General features: G+C 44.9%; 1 protein-coding gene across 20 annotated transcripts in view; it reads right to left on the reverse strand.

Moving 5' to 3' along the window:
• kmt2e (lysine (K)-specific methyltransferase 2E) overlaps positions 1-21,042 on the reverse strand; it is a 35,749-nt gene extending 14,707 nt beyond the window's left edge. For 5 of the 20 annotated variants that reach the window (XM_083999977.1, XM_083999973.1, XM_083999969.1 and 2 more), the window contains exons 1-11: positions 20,260-21,039; positions 9,866-10,050; positions 3,961-4,072; positions 3,344-3,573; positions 2,890-3,029; positions 1,902-2,083; positions 1,752-1,790; positions 1,430-1,630; positions 575-729; positions 252-369; positions 26-135 (exon numbers count right to left, since the gene is read on the reverse strand). In XM_083999977.1, the coding sequence (XP_083856103.1) occupies positions 26-135; positions 252-369; positions 575-729; positions 1,430-1,630; positions 1,752-1,790; positions 1,902-2,083; positions 2,890-3,029; positions 3,344-3,573; positions 3,961-4,072; positions 9,866-9,936 (1,358 nt within the window). In that variant the 5' untranslated portion in view covers positions 9,937-10,050; positions 20,260-21,039. Of the gene's footprint in view, positions 1-25; positions 136-251; positions 370-574; positions 730-1,429; positions 1,631-1,751; positions 1,791-1,901; positions 2,084-2,889; positions 3,030-3,343; positions 3,574-3,960; positions 4,073-5,714; positions 5,833-9,865; positions 10,051-18,094; positions 19,183-20,259 lie in introns of those variants that run through there. The other 15 variants (XM_083999970.1, XM_083999986.1, XM_083999980.1 and 12 more) reach the window with 9 other exon arrangements.
• Positions 21,043-24,779: the final 3,737 nt, after the last annotated feature.

Below are 24,779 nucleotides of genomic sequence, written 5' to 3' on the forward strand. Positions count from 1 at the left end.
GTAGCAGATTTTTACTCTAACTCACCAGCTGCCATAGTCGAAATCAAAGCCAATGGTGATCTCTGTGCCCTTGGTGATAGGCCTCAGTGAATAGATGTATAAATGTAACATGCCATCTTCAATGACATGTCGCACCTGAGGGACAAATTCAGCAAAAACATCAGTGAAAGAGAAAAAATTACAACAAATTACAGCTGTTTGCTATTGGAACAAATAAAAAATTGTGAAGTTCAAGCAAGTATCATCTTCACCTCTGAGTTGGGGGTGCAGGAGCGACGGATGAACCGCGCTTCGTTGCCAAAGCTGCGAGCGTCCACACACATCTCCAGTCCGTCAAATTTAGAATAAAACAACACAAATGGGTACGGCCTAAAAGAAAAGAAACACGCACACAAAAAAAACAAGGAAACAAATCAATCAAGTGGTAATAACAGACATAATAAAAAAAACAACAACTCTGCAGTGTATTCAACTATGTAGCATTGGGTTATTTGTTCGAAGCAACATTTAATTTAAATTCAGAGGACAAAGATCCAGGGAGAAGCCCCCGCCGACCGGGGACTGGCATCCTGACCTCTTGAAGAAGTATCCATTGGCCTCGAACTGCTGTCGAAGCATGAACTTTCCCCTGTACTCAATGATGAGGGAGTCGGGGGCCAAGTCTCGCACCGCCTTGAGGATCTTCTTGTTCTTCTGAACTTGACTCTGGAGGAGAGAGAGAGAGAGACACTGAAATCAAAGAAGTTAAAGGTCAGAGTGTTTACAAGACTATAGACAGATACTTCATTCATATGCATGACTTTTTGTATTAATGTGTTTATATTTAACTTTAACTATGATTATGAAGGAACGATAATAGTTTGATGAGAATAATAATAGATGTGATTATGTGTGTATGACTAGATCATTTATACATTTTACTTTCATATATAGTTTATTTTTATAGATGTGTTTCCTTTATTGCACCAACTGGATTAGCACCTTGAATTTCGTCATGTTGATGCACTGTGTTCATATGATGGCAATAAAGCTTCTAACTAATAACTAAATATAAAACCATAACTACAATTCTTCTAGAACTGCAGCTACTACATGATTTATCTATATATGTTGGACTTTTTTACATGTATGATTGTTATGTGTTATGATGTATTATTAAATGGCTATATCTATTATTATTATTATTTTGCTATATTATTAGTTATTATATAACTAGAATTATATATTAGGACTAATTGTGTATGTGTGTAATTGTGTGAATATTGGCTTTCTATGGTTTTTTCTTTTACTTTCTTGTCAGATGTTAATTTAAAATGTAATTTTTGTTTTGTTTGTCTGTGTTGCGGACCCCAGGAAGAACAGTCGTCACCACTGTAACCCTAACTAATGGGGCTCTATTTAACAATAAATAATAAACTACCAATCGTACCTCCACAGGTGGTTTGAAAGAGGCTGGGTGCGTGTTGTATGCCAGGCTCTTGCCGTCGCCTTGCTCTTTAACACGCAACAGGACCTGGACGTCCTCGCTGTACTGATTGCTGCTGGCCTCCTCGTAGCGCTCCATCCACGTCTTGATCTTGTTCTCCCACAGAGACGGGTGCTCCGTCGGCTCCTGCTCCGGAGCTGCACCCTGAAAAGTTAAACGGCACGGCACAGTCGTTTGGTAAATGAAACGCACCGCTCTTTTAATGGATAAAAACCACAACATTAGTCTGTGAACAGTGGTCGTGTGCTGCTTTGTGTGAGTTTACCTTAACTCTGGAGGACTTTCTGGACCCTTCTCTGAAAGCCTGTCATAGAAAAAAGGGGGAATTTAATCTTTCATGTCGCTTGAAGTTCAAGCATATAATACATAATGGGCCTTTAGTGATTTCATTATTAATTAATGAGTCAACGCTGACCTTCTTCGCTCGAGCAGAGGATGCCGGAGGCTCTTTTTCACCACTCTTTTTGCGTTTCTTATCAGCCTGTTTATTGCCGAGGCGCCCAGTCGTCAGGGTGATGGTGGTAGGCGTGTGTTGAAAGGTGGAGTACAGCTCTAGCGGCACCTCATCTCCACTCTCTGTAGCACTGGTGTCCCCATCTGAATAGGCGAACAAATACACCAGTGATTAGGCGAGAGCGCTGAACAAAGAAACATACCGGGCTATAAAAAGCTACAACTGCTGCAGGCAAGAAAGGAAAAAAAAAGAAAAAGAAAGAAGGGGAGCTTGCCAAATTACAATAACAAGAGATAAGGCATGTTACAGCAACGGATTAGGCCGGATACAGTTTACAGCTTGTCCAGCAGGTGTCAGTGTGTCCCCGGCTCGGGCTGAGCAAAACCCGAGCCGAGGCTGCAGGGGGAGGAGGCTGCTGTACCCTGACACAGCCTCCAACCTGCTCCGTTCACCAACAAGCTGGCCATTTACTGCAGCGAGCGAGGAAACCAGTAAAAGCAGAACTGAAACATCTATATATATATAAAGCCTCTCGCAGAAAAACTCCTCACAACTCATAACTTGCGCTAGGTGAATGGATGTGGTAGCGTTGCACATCTGTGGCTTACCCAACTTAGTTTATGTTAATTAAATGCTGTGTTTCTTTTTCTATTTTTCTGTCATTATATCATTTAATAAGACTCCGCTATGTGGTGTTTATCATCAGGGGAAGCATGTTGGTTGGTGTTCTCTATGTTTTTGTTTTGTTTTATGTTATGTTTTCATCATTATAAAGGCAGATAAACTGTGTTGCATGACATGTTGCAGGAATATCAAAGACTGTATTCATTTTTGCTGCTCAAAACTCAAATAAAGATATTGTGAGGGGGGGAAAAAAAATAAAATGCTCAATTTTTATAAAGGTTAAGGGTTGAAAGTCCTTGTGTGTCGTCTCTGTTGTCTCTCTTACCAGACAAACATTCTCGTTTCCTGGTCTGCAGCAGGATGGCCCTCTCTCTATCCAGGTGTCGTGGTTGGCAGCGTTCGCACAGGTAGGTCTCAGGAATGTTCTGCCTGTCGATGCCCATGCAGTCAATGTGCTGCCAGGCACTAAAGAGGAGCAGAGCAGCAGCAGAAGAAGAAAGAGAGAGGGGGAGGTTTTAGTTTTAATGAGCGTTTAACTCAATTGTCTGAAGTCGTTTAAACATTAACAAACATGTGTTTGAGGGAAAAAAAACCCAGAGGTCTGAGTCATCAAGAACGATCATACATTATCTGGTAAACAATGAACATAATAACAACCTAGACAACCCGCACACATAAAAACGGATTAAAAAAAATAAAAAAAAAGGCCGGGAGTCAGCGCTATTCGAGACGTGTGACTACTTGTGCCATCCGGGCCTCTTCTCTCTTCTCTCTCTTACCTGCACTTGTCACAGCAGATCATGTAGCCGTCATCGTGGGTGAAGCCACAGATGCAGCGGGTTATGTCGGCCCCGTAGCTGCCATCCTCGGAGGTGCTGAGCGTGGTGCCGCGGGACGCTTCGTCCTGGCCCCCTGGTACAAACAACCCTCCCTCTCCTTGTCGGATCAACATGGAGGGGGGAGGGGAGGCCGGCGGCGTAGGTGGGGGCCGCGCCCCATAGTTATGGTCCTGATGGAGGGGACACAAGGGTCATGTGGGGGAAACCAAACTAAACTAAACTAAACTTAACTAAACAGTCTTATTCTATGATAAGATTATGAAAATGAAGAAAAGAACAAGTTTTTTTTTCACTATCAATTAATTTCCTGATATATTTTTAATGACCTAAATGAAAAATTGATTACAAAAATAGCTGGTTGATTAACGCAACTCTAATTTCCTATATCAGAAAAAGATTGAAGAGGCTAGTCCATTACAAGTCATTGCTCCATTTCTGCTCTAACTAGGAGTTAGTCATGCCACAGTGACTGATAAACAAAAAAGAGAGGGTTCAAAGTATGTAGGTTATTTGTAAGATAGTGAAAGGAAACTGTGTGTGTGTGTGTGTGTACTCACAGCATATGGCAGGCCAATGTAACTGTGGGAATGGTGTGAACTGCTGCTGTAGATCTGGTGTGGGTAGCTGGGCTTTTCCAGCACCACAGGGCTGGCCTCCACCGATTCTGGTCTGAAAAACAAACAAACAAACAAACAAAAAGAAGAAACGGCACTTTAGTGTACAGAAAAACTCAAAGATAACAAGGTTACACAGAGCGACTCGTGCATTGTTCCCTTCCAACAGTGTGAGGAAGTTGTGTGTGCGTCAAGAGGGCTCGGCAAGGAAGCAAGGGGAGCTACTGCTGGCGACACGGAGGAGGCAACGTGGCCAGAGAAGTGTGGAGCATGTGTGTGTGTGTATGTGAGTGAGTGGATGGACACATGTTATGGCGACGACCTATGTTATGGTGCTGTTACTGTGACAAATATCACAAAAGAAGAGACTTTTGTGCCCCAAAGCTGACAGAAAAAGCAGAGCAGTGTTTCCCACAGGATGAGAAATTCACTTTTAATCGTCCCTGAAACGCCTCAACTTGAAATAAATTAGTAGGAATCAGCACACAGACAGAGAGCTGTCTCAAAAAACAGGTGTGTGGCCCAAAATTAGTGCAATTTAAAAGCCTGAAATGAGGCCTTCTCATGTCTTATGAAAGATTTTCACCTGGGCGGATCTAAACCTCGCTGGGCAGGCCGCCCAGGTAGAGAGAGCCCTGTGTCACTCAGACAAAGCAACACACACATTTTTTTAAACTTTTTTTTTTTTTTTGTCGAGCTTATTCATACCAAACCAGTAGATTCACTTCACGCAGCACAACTGGGTAAAGAGAGAGAGTGAAAGAAAGAGAGAGGGAGAGAGAGCCTGTTTGGCAGTTTGAGACCAACCCACCCTTATTATGACATGATCAATCTATTCTTCAGTTGCTCTGAGGGCGGGACTAGAGGAAGAGGGAAGTGGAACTGGCCAAACGGATGACATGAGACATGATAATCAGGTATTAACAGGGACAGGAGAGGGGGCGAGGGGGGGGAGGAGAAAAAAGAAAGGAGTAGGAGGAGGAGGTGAAAATATGAGGAGTGACTACTAGACGTTACAAAACAAGAAAGACACATTTCGAGATCAGATCTGAGCCGAGACACAGTTTAAGGGGAGAAGCAGGAGTCACAGAGATCCACATGTGTTGATGGTTTTAAATCACGCGACAATATCTCCTGATCCCGCTCTTTACACACACACACACACACACTAACACACAGACCGTGACACATACACACAGGATCCAAGGTCAGAGACATAAACCAATAAAAAAAAAAAGAGAGTTGAATGAATGTTTCAGCAGTGAGCGCTTGTTTTTACTGCCTCTAGAAGCTCTACAGGCCTTAAACAACTAAACAAAAGGACACCTAACTCCAGGTAACTGTTCGAAAGTTTTCATGAGCAAGGCAGAATAATAATAATAATAAGAATAATAAAAAATAAAGCTCTCTAAGCAAACTAGACTAGACTGTGCCTCAGGTAGGCAGAGGAGTAAAAGGCTGCATGCAGGGACTCTGAACTCTGTTTCTGTCTTTACTTACAGTCACTCTACTCAACTAATAACTCACACATTTTAAAAGCCTTTAACTCAAACAGATGTACAGTGATCAGATCAAGCCCTATAAGGTGAGATACGTGTAACAACTGAGCAGCTGCAGCATGTCGTATCAATGACATGTGACATTTTAAATTAAAAAAAACACATTATTCCCCTTCCTCCTTAGTCCACCAATCTCACCTGTCTTTTCTCAGTTAGTCCGGGGGGGTTAAAGCTGTGATACGGGACCGTGTTTGAGCCCTTCTCGGCCCCTTTGCTCCTGCTCTTGCTCTTGCATGCCTTACGAGCACTGTGCAACACTTCCTGTGTGTACTGCCGCTCAAGTATTCGCTGTCAAAGTGAAAACGTAAGTGCATGCATGAGGTCTGGAGGCGGACCCACGCTAAGGTGTGTATGAGTGAGTGTGTGTGTGTGTGTGTAGACAACAGATTAACTGCCATACAAGACACACATTTGAGTTAAACGTTTCAGGTATGCAGAAAGAGCCGGAGTTCAAAAAAAAAAAAAAAAAGGTGGTGGGAAAACTTTCATAAAAGTTGAGAGTGGTGCGATAAGTTCACTTCACTTCCTGCAACTACTAACGCCCTTTTTCCAATTAATTAGGGGTGCACCGAAAGGCATTTTTTTGGCCGAAGCCGAATACCGAATAAAATCAAAACGCTTGGCCGAATAACCGAATAATACCGAATACTGAAAGTGGTTATAAAGTTTTTAAATAAAATATTTTTTTAAACTTAATTTTCAAAGAAAGTAAATGTTTATTGACTATTCTGACAGTTTTTGAATATTCCAGTTGCCGTTGCTCATCAAAAAAGCACAAGAAGTTAAGTGTCTTTTCAAACAGTGGTTCCTAACCTTTCTTGGTCAGATTTTTTTTAATTCATCAATTAGGCTGCTAGACATTTCAGGCGACCTCATTTGAATTTCAGGCGACCCCACGTGGGGTCCCGACCCCAAGGTTGGGAAACACTGTTTTAAATAGACGTCGGCCACGGACGGAGTTGGCGACATGCTGGGACGAGGAGCTTTCGTTTTAACTGCTGCAGCCGTCTCTCCCTCTCGTAGCCTACTCAGCATGTTGTTGTTTGGTTTTTAAATGATTAATTAAAAGGCGCGTTGCTACGGGAACGGTCCCCTCACTCAGTCCTCTCAGTGGCCGTGTCTCCGCTGCGAGAGGACGCACCGGCACCGGGCTCTTGGAGCAACGTGCAACGGTGCGCGCGGTCGCTGTGCAGCTTTCCCCCCACTGCTCTTGTTGCTGTTGTTTTTCTAACAGTAGGAGTCACCTACTAATAAAGCTCCATGAGGTTTAAGCTGCCGTTTCCATCGTCGCGCGATCGCGTATTTATCAGACTTTACTTTTTTTTTTTTTTTTAATATTCGGCCTTGCTTTGCGCTCATTCCACCGAAGGCCGAATGTTGCTTTTTTTGCAATTTTCGGCCGAATATATTCGGTTACCGAATAATCGGTGCACCCCTACAATTAATCATTAACCAAACCAAAGTCTACACTTTTATAATACAGGGATTGATGATCTCGCTCGGGGCGAAAGGTGAAACCGTCTTTCTATATAAAATTAACCGGGCATTTCTATATGATACACTTTCAGTTTGACCTACGAGTGAATCAGTGAGAGAAAGCGAGTCGGAGACAAGGACAAACAAGTCCGAAGACAAACAAGTGTTCAGCCTGTTCAGCGGGAAGGAAGTCGGCATGTTTGAATGTATGCGTGTATGTGTGTGTGTGTGTGTGTGTGTGTGCATAGCTGTGTCATTCATGTCTCCATTCCTATGAAGTGGAAAAGGAGGGACTACACACGAGTGGGAGGACCACACACACACACAGTCAAGTCAGTCATGATCATGCTCCTGCACAAACACCACGGGACATCACAGACAAGAACAGGAGATGAGACGACGGTATGAACAGCAGAGTTTGTGTAGTTTTAAACCGTCGTCAATCAAGGTGACGCTGCTGTTTGGGTCTCAGATTCGTTACTTTTTATTGGTGCCGAATTCCCGCCGAAGCACCGAGTATCGTTACATGTGAGGTTAAAAGGTGCCACATTTCAGCTTGACACGACGTCACAGGTCCAGCTATCCAACCTGAGGAGGCGCCTGGTTAAACATAAAATACTCTCACAGGCCGAGGAGTTGTGATGTTGTTGTGAATGAATATTCAAAATTCTGATGTTTTGACTATTCTTTTTTTTATTTTTTATAGACAAACTAACTTTAATTAACTCACACAAACACAAAAAAGTACCGCCGTCACACCGTCGGTACCGGTTCTCCTATACATAGGAACCGAGTGTCGGTACTGTTATCAAAGTTCAAATGTGAGCAGAAACCCGTCCCTGTGAGTAGGCGATCAATATCAGGTATTAGAGCGAGGAAACAGACGTCATTAAAAATGCAAACACCTGCTGCGGAGCGGGCGAAGAGGCAGCAGCAGAGTGGACGGACGAGCGCAAAGAGAGGAGAGATCAACAGCAGGAGAGAGAGAGAAGAGCAGCGCTGAAGAGCCAGAGGCAACGCCTTCACTCCTAAAGAGCTCCCACTCGCTGCCATGGCAACACTACGTAGTCGTTCGGCGTGTGCGCGCACGCCAGACTCGTGTGTATGTGTGTGTGTGTGTGTGTGTGTGTGTATGTGTGTGTGTGTATGTGTGTGTGTGTGTGTCACACTGCAATAGCCAACAGCTGGTCACGCTGCTGCAGACTTCAGGGGGATGTGGAGAGGACGTGACGCTGTTTCTCTGGTGAGTAGCCAGCCCCGCTGCTCCAGACTCGGCTGGCGTGCACGCACAATACTCCCAAACAACTGTGTGTGTGTGTATATAAGTGTGTGTGTGTGTGTGTGTGGGTGTGTGTGTGTGTGTGTGTGTGTGTGTGTGTGTGTCGAGCCCCTCTGGGTCTGGATGGGACCTGTGCAGCAGCAGCAGGTGGAAGCCCCTTTTCTTTCAGGCTTGTTATCTGCTTTTGAGTGAAAACCTGCAGCAGGCGATCGGACGCAAAATGTGGCCGGACAAAGGGCGAGGGAGGGGTGAGGGGGGTGAGGGGGGCAAGGGGGGCGAGGGGGTGCAGGCGAAGGGGCTTTACTCCGACCCCCGGTGGCAGCAGAGCTCCACGGAGAGCAGGAGGAGGGAGGGAGGAGGGCGGGGACGCGGTGGGACTGCTTTAAGACACCACATCTATGCGAGGGCCACCTGTCACTCAGGGCAGTGACCATGGCAACAGGCCCTGCGCAGTGCAGCGAGGGGAGCGAGGGGAGTGAGGAGGGGGGCGAAGAGCAGATACCATGGCAACACAAGCTGTCAGGGCAACAGCAGAGGACGGGGAGGGGAGGAGGGGAGGAGGGCTCTGTTAAAGACACAGGAGCCCCCGACGTCTTCCATAAGTTGATGACGTGTGTTATTCATAAGAGGAGAGAGAAAAACCTCTTGCTTCGTTTATTTGACCGGAAAAAGAAAAAAAAAAAAAAAACACGGCAACGGTAATGGCAATGTCCTTGACGAGACTATAGGAAGCAGAGAGGAAAGGAGGGGCAACAGGAGGAGGAGGAGGAGGCTTGTTGCCATGGTTGCATGCACCATTTCTGCCTCACTCACCGACCGACCGACCGACCGACTGGATGCAGCGTGTAACACATGTGCAAACATCACGGAAAACCATAATAGAGAAGAGAAAACCATGTTGTGTTGTTACTGTGTACTACACACACACACACATAGAGAAACACACACACACAACTATCTTCTGGGCTTCGAGCCAGTTTCATACGGGCAGATGTAGTTAATAGAGAGCACTCAGGACGGATGGCTGCGTTGAGGAGGAAGAGCCGAGTGCGAGCGTAATCAATGGCAAGACAGATATGTCCATTAGTAAAGACTGTGGAGTGGTTTGGAGGGGGGTAACTTTGTAAAAAATGTGGGGAGAGATAGAGAGGAGATCTGTGTAGAAAAATAGGGAATTGAATCACGCCACACAAGAAGCAGAAGATGGCAGAGCTGCAGTTTTGGAGGAGGGGGGCATGTCGGGGCACATATACATGTATATATGAAAAAGGAAAAGTGTCCAGGGGAATGTGAAGTATAACACCAGCAATAGAGAGAGAGAGAGAGAGATGAGAACAGAAAAGAGGGAAGGTGAAAGGTTTCAGAAGGACATTAAAATATAAAAAATAGAATAAAAAGAAGAGTGAAATGAAACCGAGAATCAGTCAGAGGGGGCCGAAAAGATTGTAAACAGGAATAAATGAATGAATGAACGAGAGGAAGAGGAGGTGTGTGTGTGTGTGTTTGTGTGTGTGTTTGTGTCGGCGTTACTCACTCTGAGCCCGCAGCCATGGCCCGGTATGAGGTGTCAGTTGTGTCCACCCCAACTGGGACGACTATGCTCATGACGTTCTCTGCTGATCAGTTCTTGTCCTACTGAGTCCAGAGAATGGGAGTCCAAAACACTGAGGCATGCCAGCCACAGCACTCATTGCAGACATCTAAGTGCATCCACAAGGCCTGGATGAGGAGAAGAAGAAGACAGACAACGGAGAAAGAGAGAGAAACAGTTTAATTAGGACTGTGCATCTGAAACAAAACCTTTAAAAAAAACCTCACGACAACCTGAGTGACGTGTCGTTTCTTTCATTCCAAGAACAAGTGTGCAGCTTTTTTAGCAAACCCGAAATCTTTTTTTTTTTTTACAAATCATAGTGAAAAACTTTGGGGGGGTATTTCCAGCGCACGTCGTTGCACGATGACATGATTCATACTTTCAGACCGAGAAGAGGTGTTTAACAGGGAAGTGTTTGACAGGAATTTCCCCTCTGACGGGGCTGAGGTGTTAACTGATGAAGAACGAGAGGAGGATACACGGTGCTGTAAGGTGAAGCCCGAGCTGCTGCTGCTTCTGCTGCTGCTGCTGCTGCGAGCTGCGCAAAAGCGACCTCTGCACACACACACACATGCATATATACACAATCTGCCGGGGGATGCAGAGGGCTGCACTGTAAGAAAGCTCCCACAAAGGGGAGCAAGAGCACACGGAGCAGCCGGCCGCCGCCATGAAAGGAGGAGGCTGGGGAAACGCACACAGGACAAAAACACACACAGAGGCCATTTTTCCCCCTTCGACTTCGACGGGAAGAGGACTGCTCTATTCTCAGCACACAACAACAACACACTCGCATCATCTCAACAAAAACAACAACATATGGACACACATGTTATGTATTCTTCAAAGAAATTTGATTACAGGTGCACACGGGGGGAAAGCTTTTGTGTTTTTTTTGTCCTCGCTGCTTGTTTGCGTTTCTAAAAGCTGCCGTCGGTCGGATCAAGTCATCAGTGAGTGATTACATTAGGTGCTAAGCAAGCGAACGCTACACTGCGTCCTTTAGGCACACACACACACGGAGCAAGAGGAGGTTAGCTGGATTAATAAATGACACTCTGAGTGAGATAATAATAATAATAATATTGATGGGGGGGGAATATTAAGCCGAGTATTTTAGTGTCTGATGCGGATCCAGACGAGAGCATATGTCAGCGCGGCCCGCCTCGATACAGAGAGCTCCGTTGATAAGCGGGATTAGTGGGAGGGGACAGATGCCGAGACAAAATAGGCTGGAGGTCACACCTCCGCCTGCTCGAGCGCTCGCGAGGGCCAAACAAAAGGCTCAGATCTCAGGCTCAGGGTGCAGATGATGCGAGCGAGGAGGTTACAAAGCAAAGGGATGTGTCATCATCATAATGTCATATGTGTGTGTGTGTGTATGTGGAGATGAGAAGAAGTGGGGGGCGGGCATACTTCACATTCACATTCACAGTTCACACTTAGCACAAGAAGAAACAACAAAAAAAAAAAGAAAAAAGAAGCCTGTCTCTGCATGCCTGCGAGGTTTCCGCCCGGTCCGGCCTGAGCATGTCCTCCTCGCCAAAACGGCATGGCTTCACAGTTCACACACGTCCTGTACCGTCTTCTCTCTCCAGGAAAACTGTATTTCATTAGCAGCTGTCAATGTCACCCCCCCCCCCCATCGACTGCTCTGCTACTTTTTAAGGTTTTACTTTCCCCCGTGATAGCAAGAGATGTTTATTTTTAAAAACAGAGTAATTTCGGCCACTAATTCGCCCAAAATGCACCATTAGGAGGCCGGCGGCCAGCGGGACGGGTGAGAGGCTGGCAGACATGACAGCTGTCAGCTCCGGGGCTAATTAATAGCAGGAAGAAGACCCCTGTGAGTCTGTCTCTCTGTGTGTGTGTCTGTGTTATGTTTGTGTATGTGTATGTGTGTGTCAGCCAAACCTATACTGACGGGGATCACTTTCCAAATTCTCTCTCTCTCTCTGTGATTGTGGTTGGTTGCTGCGCTGACTGGGTTTTAAAACATAAAACACAGAGAGAGAAAGGCATTTCATGATGGGAGCTGATGTAACCAGAACTCTCTCTTTCAACAAGGATGGGGGCAGTTTGCCAAAACACTGTAATGACAACCCCCCCTCACCACCACCACCACCACCACCACCACCACCACCACCACCACAACCCTCCTCCTCCTCCTTTTGTATTATCTGAGAGGCCCAGTATGTTTTAGCACTGGTAAATAGCGTCTCTCTCTCCCCCCCTCCACAACTAAAAGCAGCCTTGTCCACTCTTCGCTTCATCCAGGGAAATCCTGCCGTCACTACTGAGGAATGCACACACAACCTCACGTTCACATATATGCGAACCCCCCTCCTCCTCTCCTCCGTTGCACACAAACAGATAGATAAACCCCCCCCCAACCCCACGTCCTCTCCAGCGTTCCTCTATAAGGAGGCCGTCGGAGCAGCCGGCGTGCAAACATATTTTGCGCTACGCCGCCGCTGCTGCAGCCAGACGCAGTCAAGAAGCCTGACAAAAGGCGAGTGGAAAAAAAAGGGGGGAAAAAAAGGAAAAACAAGTACAGTACAGCAGCAGCAGCAGCATTCCTGACTAAATCTGAGCTGCGCTGTGTCTGCCTGCTGCCTGCCTGCCTGCGCTCCTCCTACTTCCTCTACCAGAGATGTCCATCACCCTGGAGAAACGCAGCCAAAGAAGGGGGGGGGGGGTAGAAAAAGAAAAAAGAAAAAACAACCACCACCACCGCTGCCTCCGCCACCGCCCCCCTTTCCTGTGCCCAGTCACCCCGCCCGGCCGGATTTGTCTCCCTCCTCTGTGCACTTCCTAAATAAACCTGAGACAGCAGCAGCAGCAGCAGCAGCAGCAGCAACGCAGAGCAGAGCGGGGAGCGGAGAGCGGCGAGGGGAAGGGGAGTGTCGCAGACTCAGTTTCCCTAATTACAAGGAGGGTGGGAAGAAGAGCGTTTAAAGCCACCTTTGGCCAAATCCTCCGCTGCTGCTGTTATGGAAACACTTGAGCGGAGTGAGTGAGTGGAGGGGGATAAAAACGAGGGGGAACATGCACAGGGGGAGTCGACAACCAGGAAGACGTGTAGCAAGAGCAACAGTGGATAATAGTAAAAAAAAAACAACAACATATGAACCACAGGGTGGAAGTGGTAAAGCGCTGCAGCACGTCTCCTGTGTCGAACCGTTCACCTTTCATGTCTCTCTCTGAACAGATTTCCTGGCGCTGTAGGGAGCTTTTAGAGAATCATCCACAGCCCCCTCCATTTCAGAGGGCAGCAGCAGGCAGCAGGCAGCCAGGCAGGGTGGGGGAGGTGTACACATATACATGGGGTCTGTCTGACGGTGACGCCACACAGCCCCAAAGACCCTGGGTGGACTCTGGGTGGCGGAGTGGAGCACGCATACATAGCGTAACCCAGTCTCTCCTCCTCCTCCTCCTCCTCCTCCTCCTTTCCTCCCTCCCTCCCTCCCTCCGTCGGTCGGCGAAGGGGACACAGTCACGTCATTGTGTTGAGGGGGAATAACTATCCTTTTAAGACAGAACCGCACTGAAGTCGGCGAGGGAAAACCCACACCACCATCACAACTCGGCTCGAACCACGCCGCTATACAGACAACAGCCTCCCTCTCTCCCTCCCTCCCTCTCCCTCTCTCTTCCTCAGTTTATTACCGCTGCTCTGTGTGTGTAACAGTGTTTTCATTCTTGTTTTCACAGCCAAGTCTGGGCAGATTATGTTTTTCGATAAGTAGGAGGAGCGAGGGAGAAAAAAAAAAGTTAAAAAAAAAAAAAAAAAAAGAGGGAATCCAACTGAATCCCCCCTGCTGCTGCTGCTGCTGATGTGACTTCACACCATCCTCGTCCTCATCCTCGCCGGCTGCAGTGACTCAGCTCATAAACAAATGGACAAAACGAACTCGTAAAAAACACGGTCACATATACAGGAAGCATGACCCAGATGGAGGAATGTAGGCCTGGTCGGCCCCTTTCTCTCTCACTCTCTTTCTATCTCTTTTTTTTTTTTTTGCACGGGTGCCCACAGCGGGACACATCGCATCTGCCCCGTCCTTCATAAATCAGCGTAAAAACCCACGGCTGCCAACGCTTCCCCGTGCACTCAAGCACTGAAGGTGAAGCCATACATCAATACAGCAAGGAGGATATGGATGCGAATGTCTGCACAAGCAATTTTTTTTGTGTGTGGCCACAATAGGAAATGTGTTGTTGCGTCTGCAAACCTAACAGCTCCGACTTGAAAGAAAGAAAGAAAGAAAAGCAAAAGGCCGGCCCACTTAAAGAGTCAGATGATGAGGAGAGAGTGATGCTGCAGTGTTCCTGTCTCCTAAGTAGCAACTTGTATAAACAATAAAGGCTGAGGGCCAAGCAGTGCAGCGTGCAGGCCGATGATGGAGACAGACACGGTAAGTATGAACATATAGGATGTTGTTGTGGTTGTGTTACATGTTCAGGTCCGCCCTGAGGCGTGGAAACCTGCCACATGGGATTGTTTTTGCTGCTTTATGGTGTGAGGAAATCGTATGATATGGGAAAGAAAACAAAAGTATGAAAATCAAAACAACATCCTAGACTGTGCATGGTTCAACCAGCCAGGGAGTGAGTTATTTCAAATGAGTAGGATGGGAAGGAGGACAGGGGTCTGGCAGCAAAAGCTGGGGCAGCCCTCCTGTAGTCTGAGTAATGCCTGTTCATGGAGAACCCCTGGGGCATAATCTCTCCATCTCCCTCTCCATCCTGCTTACAGAGAGAGTAGAAAGTATCACAGCCGGGCTATGTACGGTTCCTTAAAAACATTTGTAAATGAAGACTAAGGTATGTAATTCACTTCATACTGCATCTCCATGGGGCTGACATCATTTTTTTTTTGACTTGACTCGACTTGGGGATCTTTTCCCCCTGACAAGCAGGCACACATGCAGCTGCCAGCTAATTACAGCATTTGGGGAATGCAATGTGCAGCTAAACCCAAAATGTGAGCTATGCATGATGGGTGCTGCATGTGATGTGATGTGAGCGGGGGAAAAAAATGGGGAGAGGCTACACACACACACACAAAACAACACAAAACAGTGAGAGCCACCACTCAGGTCCCATTACAGCAGTGTTTGATGATCAATTTCACGCCTGGACCGCAGCGCCGTTACATCACCCCGACATCGACATGGGCACATCCACATCTTTATTAAAGTCTATCCTATCCTGGCTTGTGCTGCTGCTGCTGCTGCTTTAACGCACACGACACGACGACACCACAGCAACAACAACAGGAAGGAGGTTAAGGGAGGTGTGGTTCACTACGGCCGCAGCCCTGAAGCCACCTGTCGGGGAAGGCAGCTTGCGGAGTTTAAAGAGGGATCTGTTACGGCCCAGCTAGCAGCACAAAAACAGGTCACCTGAGCCCTGGCGTCTTGTCCCAGCTGAGGACGCCGTCATGTGACCGTGTCGGCCGGGGCCCCAGAGCCAGAGCCAGAGCCAGGCAGCTTTGTCGGTGGACCGATGGCGGGTCTGTCTCTCGGGGGGTTTTGGGCACACACCACACGAATGAGATCACTGGAGACCAGACCAAAGACACACAGACACACACACAGCTTAGTGAGGTGTGTGTATCAATCAACAGAGACCTGCACTTCACCCGACACAGAGGCGCGACTGTTTCAGGGGTGAGAGTTTATCGCCAGGAGAGCTGAGCACGAAAACAAGGGGAGAGAGGGAGCGCCGATAAGTCTCTCTCTGGGCCTCCGTCTGCCTGATCGATATGTGAATACGCCAATAAATATCCTGTGCACTTTGCTTGACTTCTCTATTTTCTCATTCTCGATACTTTAAAAAAAGAAAAAGGGGGGGAGTTCAGTTCATCATCTTGTGACTTTTTGATCATATGCGTCTGTCTCAAGGTGAGGGTGTGAGAGGAAAGGTGTGTCATCTGAGACCGTCTTTGGTCTCCCGGCTGCCGAGCAGAGGCAGTGCTCTGTCCCTGTGGCGGCGGAGGAGGAGGGAGGAGGAGGAGCGGTGGCGGCACAGCTCACCTCTCGTCACCATCTCTGTCAACAAAGCAAGGCAAACACACACTTTGCTACACAAGGCAACCAGGCACACACACACACACACACACACACAGTCAGGTATTTACCACTGTCAGCTCCATTATCATGTAGACGGAGGGAAGGAGGGGGAAAAAAAGAAAAAAGCGAGAGGCCTAGTGCTCCTTTACAAGGAAGAACATGATGGCGAGGGATTTTGTGAATTATGTAGCCGAGACTGATTAAGAACAGTGGAGCCCTATAACTCATCTAGCAGTTTTAAAACCTTCCTCAGAGATGAGACGAACCTTTGACACCTACTATTATGTGAACCTTATCCACAGGTGGCCGAAATTCATTACAAAGAAGCTGACCCTCGGCGGACAGAAGCTATACGCCAGACCGTGTACTGTTCAGGTGCTTTGTGGTGTTTTTGATATGAATAATAAAAACCAAGACTGGAAAACCGACCCTCTTTTTCCTGCGTGTGTGTGTCATGTGGTATGCAAAAAGTTTTGGAGGCCTGTGTCATGCTTTACTCCTGCTGCTGCCACGGGGTTTAGTCAAACACACCCACATGTATGATACATCTAGTTAGTCTAACACCGTCACAGCTGATTAAAGTCGTACAACTCACATTTAGCTGGTTGATAGTCTGAACTGTGATGCAAGCAGCCTTGATATATATCGGGCCCTCAGATGCTTCAGCATCTCTGAACATTTTCTGCTTCTCACTTTCATCTGACTAAATTATCAGTGGGGAAAGAGAGAAAAAAAAATACTTCTTGGCAATAGTCATGAACAGGCATTTGAGCTGTACATAGTGCCAAAGTTTGTCCCATGTGGTGATCTAGAGGAAAGGACAGTTGTACCACATATTGCATATTGCTTCAACACTATCCCGAAATTGACTGCTGACTTGGACAGCATATTTTCATTTCTAATGCATTAATCATAGACGGCACTACGGTTAAACTATAACTCACTGGTGTAAATATCAAACTAACTTAACAGAAATGGGCACAAGAATGGCCTACAGCATTAATAACAATAAAAAGATATAAGCTTGTGCAGGGAATATGTGCAAGACTAAGATTTGTAGTTATTGAGGGAATGTTTCTTCTTATTATAATGTGTTTGAAACATCTGTTGTGCAAATGTGGGCTTTCACATTACTAGGGAAAACTAAAAAATATATCAATTCAACACACTGAGACATCCCTGGTATTTTATAGGACTGGTTTAGTATCAACATTCATTCAAGTGCAAAAGCAGGGTTACTGCATGTGCTTTGTATATTAAAGTGAGGGGAAATGAACTATCCAGCTGGTTTGTGTATCATAAAGAGCTCAGGCGTGCAACAAGCAACATATCTCCTGTTGTGATACTTAAAAAACAAAATGACAAATACTTGTTCAAATTGATTTACCCACTAACAAACCGTGGCAGTGAGAGGCAAACTGCATAATACAGTTAACTCAGTAAAAGATAATTAAAGGCAGGTCATATGTGGCTAAAGGAGCAAGTCTGCATGAGATGTATTTTGACAAAGAGCTGTGTTTGTGTGTGTGCTTTCATGAAACTTGTCCAAAAAAAAGTGTATTTTACAAAATATAACATGCTTATTGTCTAATCTTTTCTACTAATAGCCCTCCTGTCCTCACATCTAACATTACAACACGAAACAGAGGCAATAGCATGAGCCGTGACGCACGTCACAGAGCTACTATGTTATTCGTCTTTAGGGGAAACAAGCATGAAGAAAGCATCAGTGATTGTTCACTATGACAGGACATAGAGCGCAGTATTATTACTACAGTGCAGTCTAAATTGTTTAACGTTATTGTTATGCCAAAGCTGAACTAAAGAAAATAAAGAATAAAAAAAATCATGTTGTGTAGTTGCTTCCCAGTGAGTATGTCGGCGCTGCAGTCAGTCCTGCCGATAGGGGTGTGGAGGGTAGGGTACAACGTTGCTATTATGTTACCACCACACACACTCCCTGGTGCTGTCGCCATTTTCATAGCGCTTTTCTCAGGACGGCGAGACAACCGTGTAGCCAGGGGAGCCTCGCCATGGGACGAAAAATCCCCCACAAGAATGCATTCAAATCGCCTCTTTCCATACACTCTACCTTAAGTATCACTCTGTCGGTTCAGTCTTATGTGTTGTTGTTTTTTTGTGGTAAAAAAATTCGTCGAAAGCAGCAGACAAGAGCCAGTAAGCTAATCTGCTAGTAGCAATTATGGTCGGCAATGGCCTCTTCTCTCTCTCTCTCTTCGATTGGGTTAGGCTTTATATTAATGGTGTTGGTTGGTTGGTGGTGGAGCGGTGAAACAACAACTCGAAGCACGAAGCGCATTTTTACATGACGGCTTCGGCAGACAGTGAACGCATCACCGTTTATTTAACACGGTGGAACTCAGAACGTGACGTTTAAAAAAGGCCAAAAAATAACGGACAAAGCTAAAGCTAGTAGCGATGCGTAGAGAGAGAGAGGAAGGAAGGAGGAAGAGGGGAGGGGGGAGGTTAGCATTGGTTAGCATGGCGAAGCTAGGCTAGGCTAAGCTAGAGCCGACGACACGAAAAAGAAGTGGATTAATGCTTTGGGGCTGCCGTCACAGACAGGAAAGAGCGACAACATCACCACCGTTGAGAGAGAGAGAGAGATAACTAACTCCAAAGCCGATTGCACACTCATACGGTAAATTGTTTCAAATCGGGGGTACAAAAAAAGACGAAAAAACAAAACAAATTGCGACAGTATCCTCCTAGTTCAGGTTCAGCATGGCTAAGATTGCCAATCGAAGATGATGTGAGTTACACAAATTGTATGACTGAGACTGAGATGCCCAAATGGATCATCCCCTCCCCCCACGCTTGCTTGCTTGCAGCATTTGAACTCAATAATAATAATAATACACCCCTCTGAATCTAAATTGAGTGATCGCAAAATGTACTTTTTTTTCTTTTTTTGAAGCTAATTTATAACAACAAAATAGCAGCACGTTACTTCCACGTTTGACATTGGATCTATCTCTTCTCGATTCGTCTTTGCTTTGCTTCTGCCATTGCTGCGATTCTGTAAAAAGCCCAGCAGCCTAGCCTATGAGATTACTGCGCAATGTAGCTAGGTATTTGAGTTATTTTATTTAACAGCTGGTCTTTGCTTTTGAGTATACTTGGGACATAATAAGACGTAGCGCCTTCAAATTACTGTTTACGTGCATGTAAAATGTAAAAAAGCTCATTGTTCTCTGGCTTTGAACTGTGGGGCAATGTTATAGATTTTGGCTGAACGGAAATAATGTCCCATACTCTATAGTTGAGCTGAATGTGAAGCCACCACGACACGAAGCACGACAGATTCAAGTTTGTTACTAATGTTAACATTTTGTCCATTTTCCATCACACTGACTGGGTGATAAGTCAATGTTGGCAAACACTGAGTGTCGATTTAAGATACAAAAAAGAGCAGCTGCAGTTCAGTTGCAAGGACCTCATCTCCATCAATGTACAGTGAAATAGACTAGTTTGAAATAAAGCGATGGGTGTTATAACAACAATAATAATAAGAGGTCACATTATTTTACACTAAAATGGGATGAAACAGTGCGCAATATTGCCCCGCAGTATCACTGTGTCAAACTTAAACATCAACTGAGTATCCCTCTATCTCCAGTTATGTTCAATAATAACAATATAATATAACATTAACAGTGGTATTGTTCGTTTTTCCTTTTTTGGAGGACAAGTTCACTCCTGGAAATGTAACTGTTGTTGAGTTAAGGCTATGGGACAGACTATTTTAATCTAATTGCAGCGTTTACCAATAATGTGTAATGTGTGTTACTCTAAACTAGGGCGGCAAATTGAGCACTACATCCTTTTAAAAGTTATATTTACCCGATGAACTTTGTGTAACGTTTCGTGTATTATTACCACACTATAACGAAAAGTGCCTGTGTCAAGCTAATTTGAGCTAGTAGCGTAGCATGCGCTAGCTAGCAACACTCACATTAGAAACTTACGTCATCTGGTTAGCTGTTTTCAATTTTTTTTCAAATTTAGGTGAAATACGAACGAAAAGAAGGTTTTATCAACTACATATCAAGCTAAACTCATCAGATAACTACAACTTTACTGTTAGCACAGCACCAGCCAGCATCAGCAGCAGCATGATGTGAGCCTAGCCAGCCAGCTAACTAACTACTAAAGCCAACAATAGCCTACACAGGTACGGATTTGGGTTTGTTGCTCACTCTTACTACAACTCACACTTAAATGCAATTTACTTACCGTTTTATGTCCACTCTGGAAGGATATGAATAGCGAATAAGGGTTAGGGGACCTGGGTAAGACCCCCGTCGCTTTCCACACAGCTTTCCACAACCAAAACAATACTTCAGTCCACACACACTGCGGATCCCTAGCAAAGGCTTTAAAATGTTTGTATTTAAACGTGTCCTTTTAAAGAAGTCCTTTTTACTGTAAAAATAAAAAAATCCCTTGACTCTTGTTCTACGCGGGGGACCCAAATTTAGGCTATAAATCAACTCCGAAACCGTTAAAACTGTGCCTTAGTCAACGGCGACTTTTTTAGAAATTAGATCCCCTCAGACCAGTCTCTTTTCCCTTTGCAAAAATGGCGGCCCTGCCAGGACTACCGAGACTCCGCCTCCCCCATGAGCCCCCCCCTCCCTCCCCATCACTAAACTCGAGCTCCGCCTCCTCATACTGCGGGGCTACACTCCCAGTTTCTCAGGGGCGCTGTGACCGCGCGTTGCCTGCATGCGCGTTCGCGACTGCGATTCCTCAAGTCTTTTTTTTTTCTATTTATGTCGGTGACGCTCTGGATTTAACTTGTACTACTGCTGCACCAGGGCCGGCCCAAGCCTCCATGGGGCCCTAAGCAATTTTTTATTTTTTTATTACTGCCAATTACAGTGATTATGGATCATTTACACCCCAACTTGTTACAAATTTATTTCATTTTCCTAATCTGTCATTATGAATCATCATGTTTTTATCCATCTATGGTTTTTAATAGTAGGCTATGAAATGGTACCAAATTCAGCTAAAAGTTCAGCCTGGGGTTGATTTACACTTACAGAGGAACTGTGCAGGTTTTTTTTTTTTTTTTTAGCTTAACTATACTACATTTTTACCTTAAAGGGGAACTATGCAAGTCTGGTTGCTTTTCCTCTGTTTTGCTTACCCTCCTCCCGGCCATGTGCATTTGTTTACAACGATGCAGGCCAGAAATCAATCAATCAAGTGGTGGATAATGTTATATAGCCTATCATACAATGTTATGACCGGTATATCTGTGTAGTCTTATCTGTCATAAACAAGAGATTACTCGTTACAAGACGCGTTTGTGACATGGTGCACAGAGATGAGAGCTGGGACACCGGGGTGTTGATCTTGCAAAGTTGTGTTTCAGCCAAGAGAGTTAGGATAAAAAATCCTGCATGTTACTGTATAATTCAACAGCTTTGAAGTAATTGTGATGGTTAAATAAATGACATATAACTTGTTGCAAGGAGAATGGAGGTTCTGCCTTCCACCTTGTGTCTCTTGGCTGCCAAACAACTTTAAGATCAGCGCTGCCCTCGTCTCTGCTGCACCGCTGGCACAAATGCGCCCTGTAACCTGTAATCTCTTGTTTATGATAGATAAGACTACACAGATATACAAGTCATAACATATGACATATAAAGTTATGTACCGCTCTGTTGATTGATTTCTCGCAGGCTTCGTTGTACACAAATGCACATGGCCAGGAGGAGGGTTAGCAAAACAGCGGAAAAGCGACTGGTCTTGCATAGCTCCCTTTAATATTTAAAATAATATAGCACGCTACTAAATGGGATACTGAATGTCATATGGGCCAACTAAATGTAGTAAAATAAACCAATAGACAATGCATTTGCTGTAAACACGTCATCTGCATGTTTTTTTTTTTTAATTTCTGGTTTTAAATAAACTGCAACAGCAATATGCAACAACAATTTGAATTTCAACAAGGGTTTTTGTAATTATGCAGGGGTTCTCCAGGGATCGACATAAGTTACGCAGTATAGGTAAAAGTTAATTGCTCTTTGGGGTCCCAGTGGTCACGGGGCCCTAAGCAGGTGCGCAGTTCGCTTATGCCTTGGGCCGGCTCTATGCTGTAGGCTACTGTTGAGACAGTGCAGTGTATTGTTTGGTTTCTTTTCAGTCCCACACCCCCTCAATTACATCAATACTATATAATTAACTTAATATTATTTTTAGCCAAAGCTCATATTCAGAACTGTAATCAAACGCCATGTGTGCCGTTTCGAAAGGAAATCAAACATTGACACAAATCTGAAAACAAGAAAGCCATAAAGACTCTGGGATTACAATGACTTTGTGTTGACTACCTTACTGCTCTATTTGTTTTCTTCTCCTGCATATTATTATATTATGTAACCTTTTCAATCTCTTGGCATCACTCTACTTTGAACTGTAACCCCCTCACTCCCATGTACGTATAGGCTACATCTGTCTAATAAAACAAAACAAAAACTGTTGAGACAGTGACCGTCAAATAAGATAATTAGAAGGAAAATTTGACTGTAGCTTGTTTATTATTTGATGTGGTAGTTCAACCCACTTAAGTTCTAATACATCTGGTTTAAGTGTTACTTTACACAGTATTTTTAAGTGATCACAGCATATTGTTGCTACAACCCCATAGCCTCCACAATGCTCTGATTACACTAATATCCGTGCTATCTTCAAGATAATCTTATTAGAGTGAAGTCAGCTGTGGGGATGTTTTTATCAGGAGGTTTTGTTTAAACTATTTGTTGTTTCCCCTTCTGTTTCCTATTTTTCCTCTCAGGATGAAAGGGGGGAGGAAACAGTCAGCTCACAGATGTGTGTTTTGTCCCCACATAGCCAGTTTATATTAAATTTATACACTGCAACATGTTTGATTTATTAAAAACTTTCAGACGCACTTGTGCTGACTGACTGGGCCAGTCCAGATTGTTTATTAATGCTGGGATCAGACCGCCTGTGGCTCTCACCTAAGTTTACAAAATCTAAGTGTGGCTACTTTGAACCAAAATCCTTTATTTTACCATTGGCACGGCTGAAAAGGAGCACCTAAATCCGCTACCCCAACACAGTAGGAGGCAGCTAAAGCTGTTATGTAACCCCTTACACAAGCAGCATTTTGTATATTGAACTGATGTTAGGGAAGGGATAGCCTATGAAACACTGACCAGTAAGATTAAATCACGGACAAAGAAAACAGACCACACAGGAAAATCTCCAGAGGGCTGTGACATTATTGAAGAAGTCATGCACGCTGAAAACATTATCACTGGACTTGATGTCAAAATCTCAAACACAAACAACTCACACAATAGAAACAGTTAATTAATAAACTCGCAAGTTTTTATTTTTTGTTAAAACTCCTCATTAACTCTCATGTAAAATATGATGAATTTTGTGGAGTGTTTTATGCCCTGCAATCATCATCACTTATGGTTGTTATTTAGCCTACAGCCCTTTTGTTTTTTAACAACAATATTAGAGTAGAATAGAATAAAGTATAAGTAGCCTACTTTATTAATCCTTTGCAGGAAATTATTGTGTCGCAGCAGCTAAAGTAGAATATATTTTTTTTAAATACTTAGGTAAATAAAATAACTTACCGGTAGGCTAATAATATTAAGGATACGGTAACAAAAATCTGTATACAATTATAAGGAGACATAGCCTATTCATTAATAAAATAATTCAGTTAGTGCAGGAACATATTGTGCAACCAGATTGCTGAACGTATAAGCGTATAGTTGTTCAAATCTGGAAAAAAAAAAAAAAAAATTCAAGCATTTTTTTGATATATATATTTTTGACAGCTTTATTGTTGTGGTGGCTGACTGTCCTCTCTCCAGAAATATGCCTGTAGAAATCCCTTTGACATCATATGTAGAGAGAGGATGTTCTCATCGTTTCCATCTATTGACCCCCCCACCCCCACTCCCACTCTGAACCGCATCCCCCGGCGCATGCGCACTCGCACGGGTTCCGCTGCAACTGCTTGGCGCACCAGCAACGAGGTTGTTAGAAATAAACTTGGTGGGGAGGACGGAGGTGAAAGTCGGGGCCGATCCAAACGAGCCGCCCTCATCATCACCTGCTTCTAAAAACACACGGAAATGTTCGTTAAAAAAGAGTCTGTGGAGGATGCAGCGACTAAACCGTCGTTTTTTTTGGTAATTTTTTGAAGAGGATATAACAAAAATCTGTAAATGATCGTTGCACAATCGGTCTTTTTTCATCCGAAGACGCACAGTTGGTGGTGGTGGTGGGGGATTATTAATCATTGTCCAAAAAAGCAGCAGCAGCAGATGAAAATCGGTCATTTTTTGAGAAACGGTTGGTTTCTGGTGACGTCATGCTGCTAGTATTTGTGGGCGGGCTCTGAGCTGCGAGGGGAGAGGGGCGCAACCGGAGAGCAACTGCGACCAGGCGCCATTAGGTAACAACAACGTAGCCCACACGACACGATGTGTATGTAATCTCTCGAATAGGCTGTAAGATTTAGATTAGGGGCCGTGTATGTTTCGATAATGAAGTGGAAAAAACCGGGAATACCGCGTCGCACGGACGGCTTCCTTCCTTCCTTCGTCGAAAGAATTGGTTACTGTTGTAACTAACGACTGGGAACAAGATGGCGTCGAAGGATTCTTTTTTTTCTCTTTCTCCCTCCTCTCTCCCTGTTGACGCGCACTCATGGGCGGCGGCGCCGTGCGCGTTCTCGACACTGTGTTATT

The sequence above is a fragment of the Trachurus trachurus genome, assembly GCF_905171665.1.
Source record: "Trachurus trachurus genome assembly, chromosome: 23".
Taxonomy (NCBI): Eukaryota; Metazoa; Chordata; class Actinopteri; order Carangiformes; family Carangidae; genus Trachurus; species Trachurus trachurus.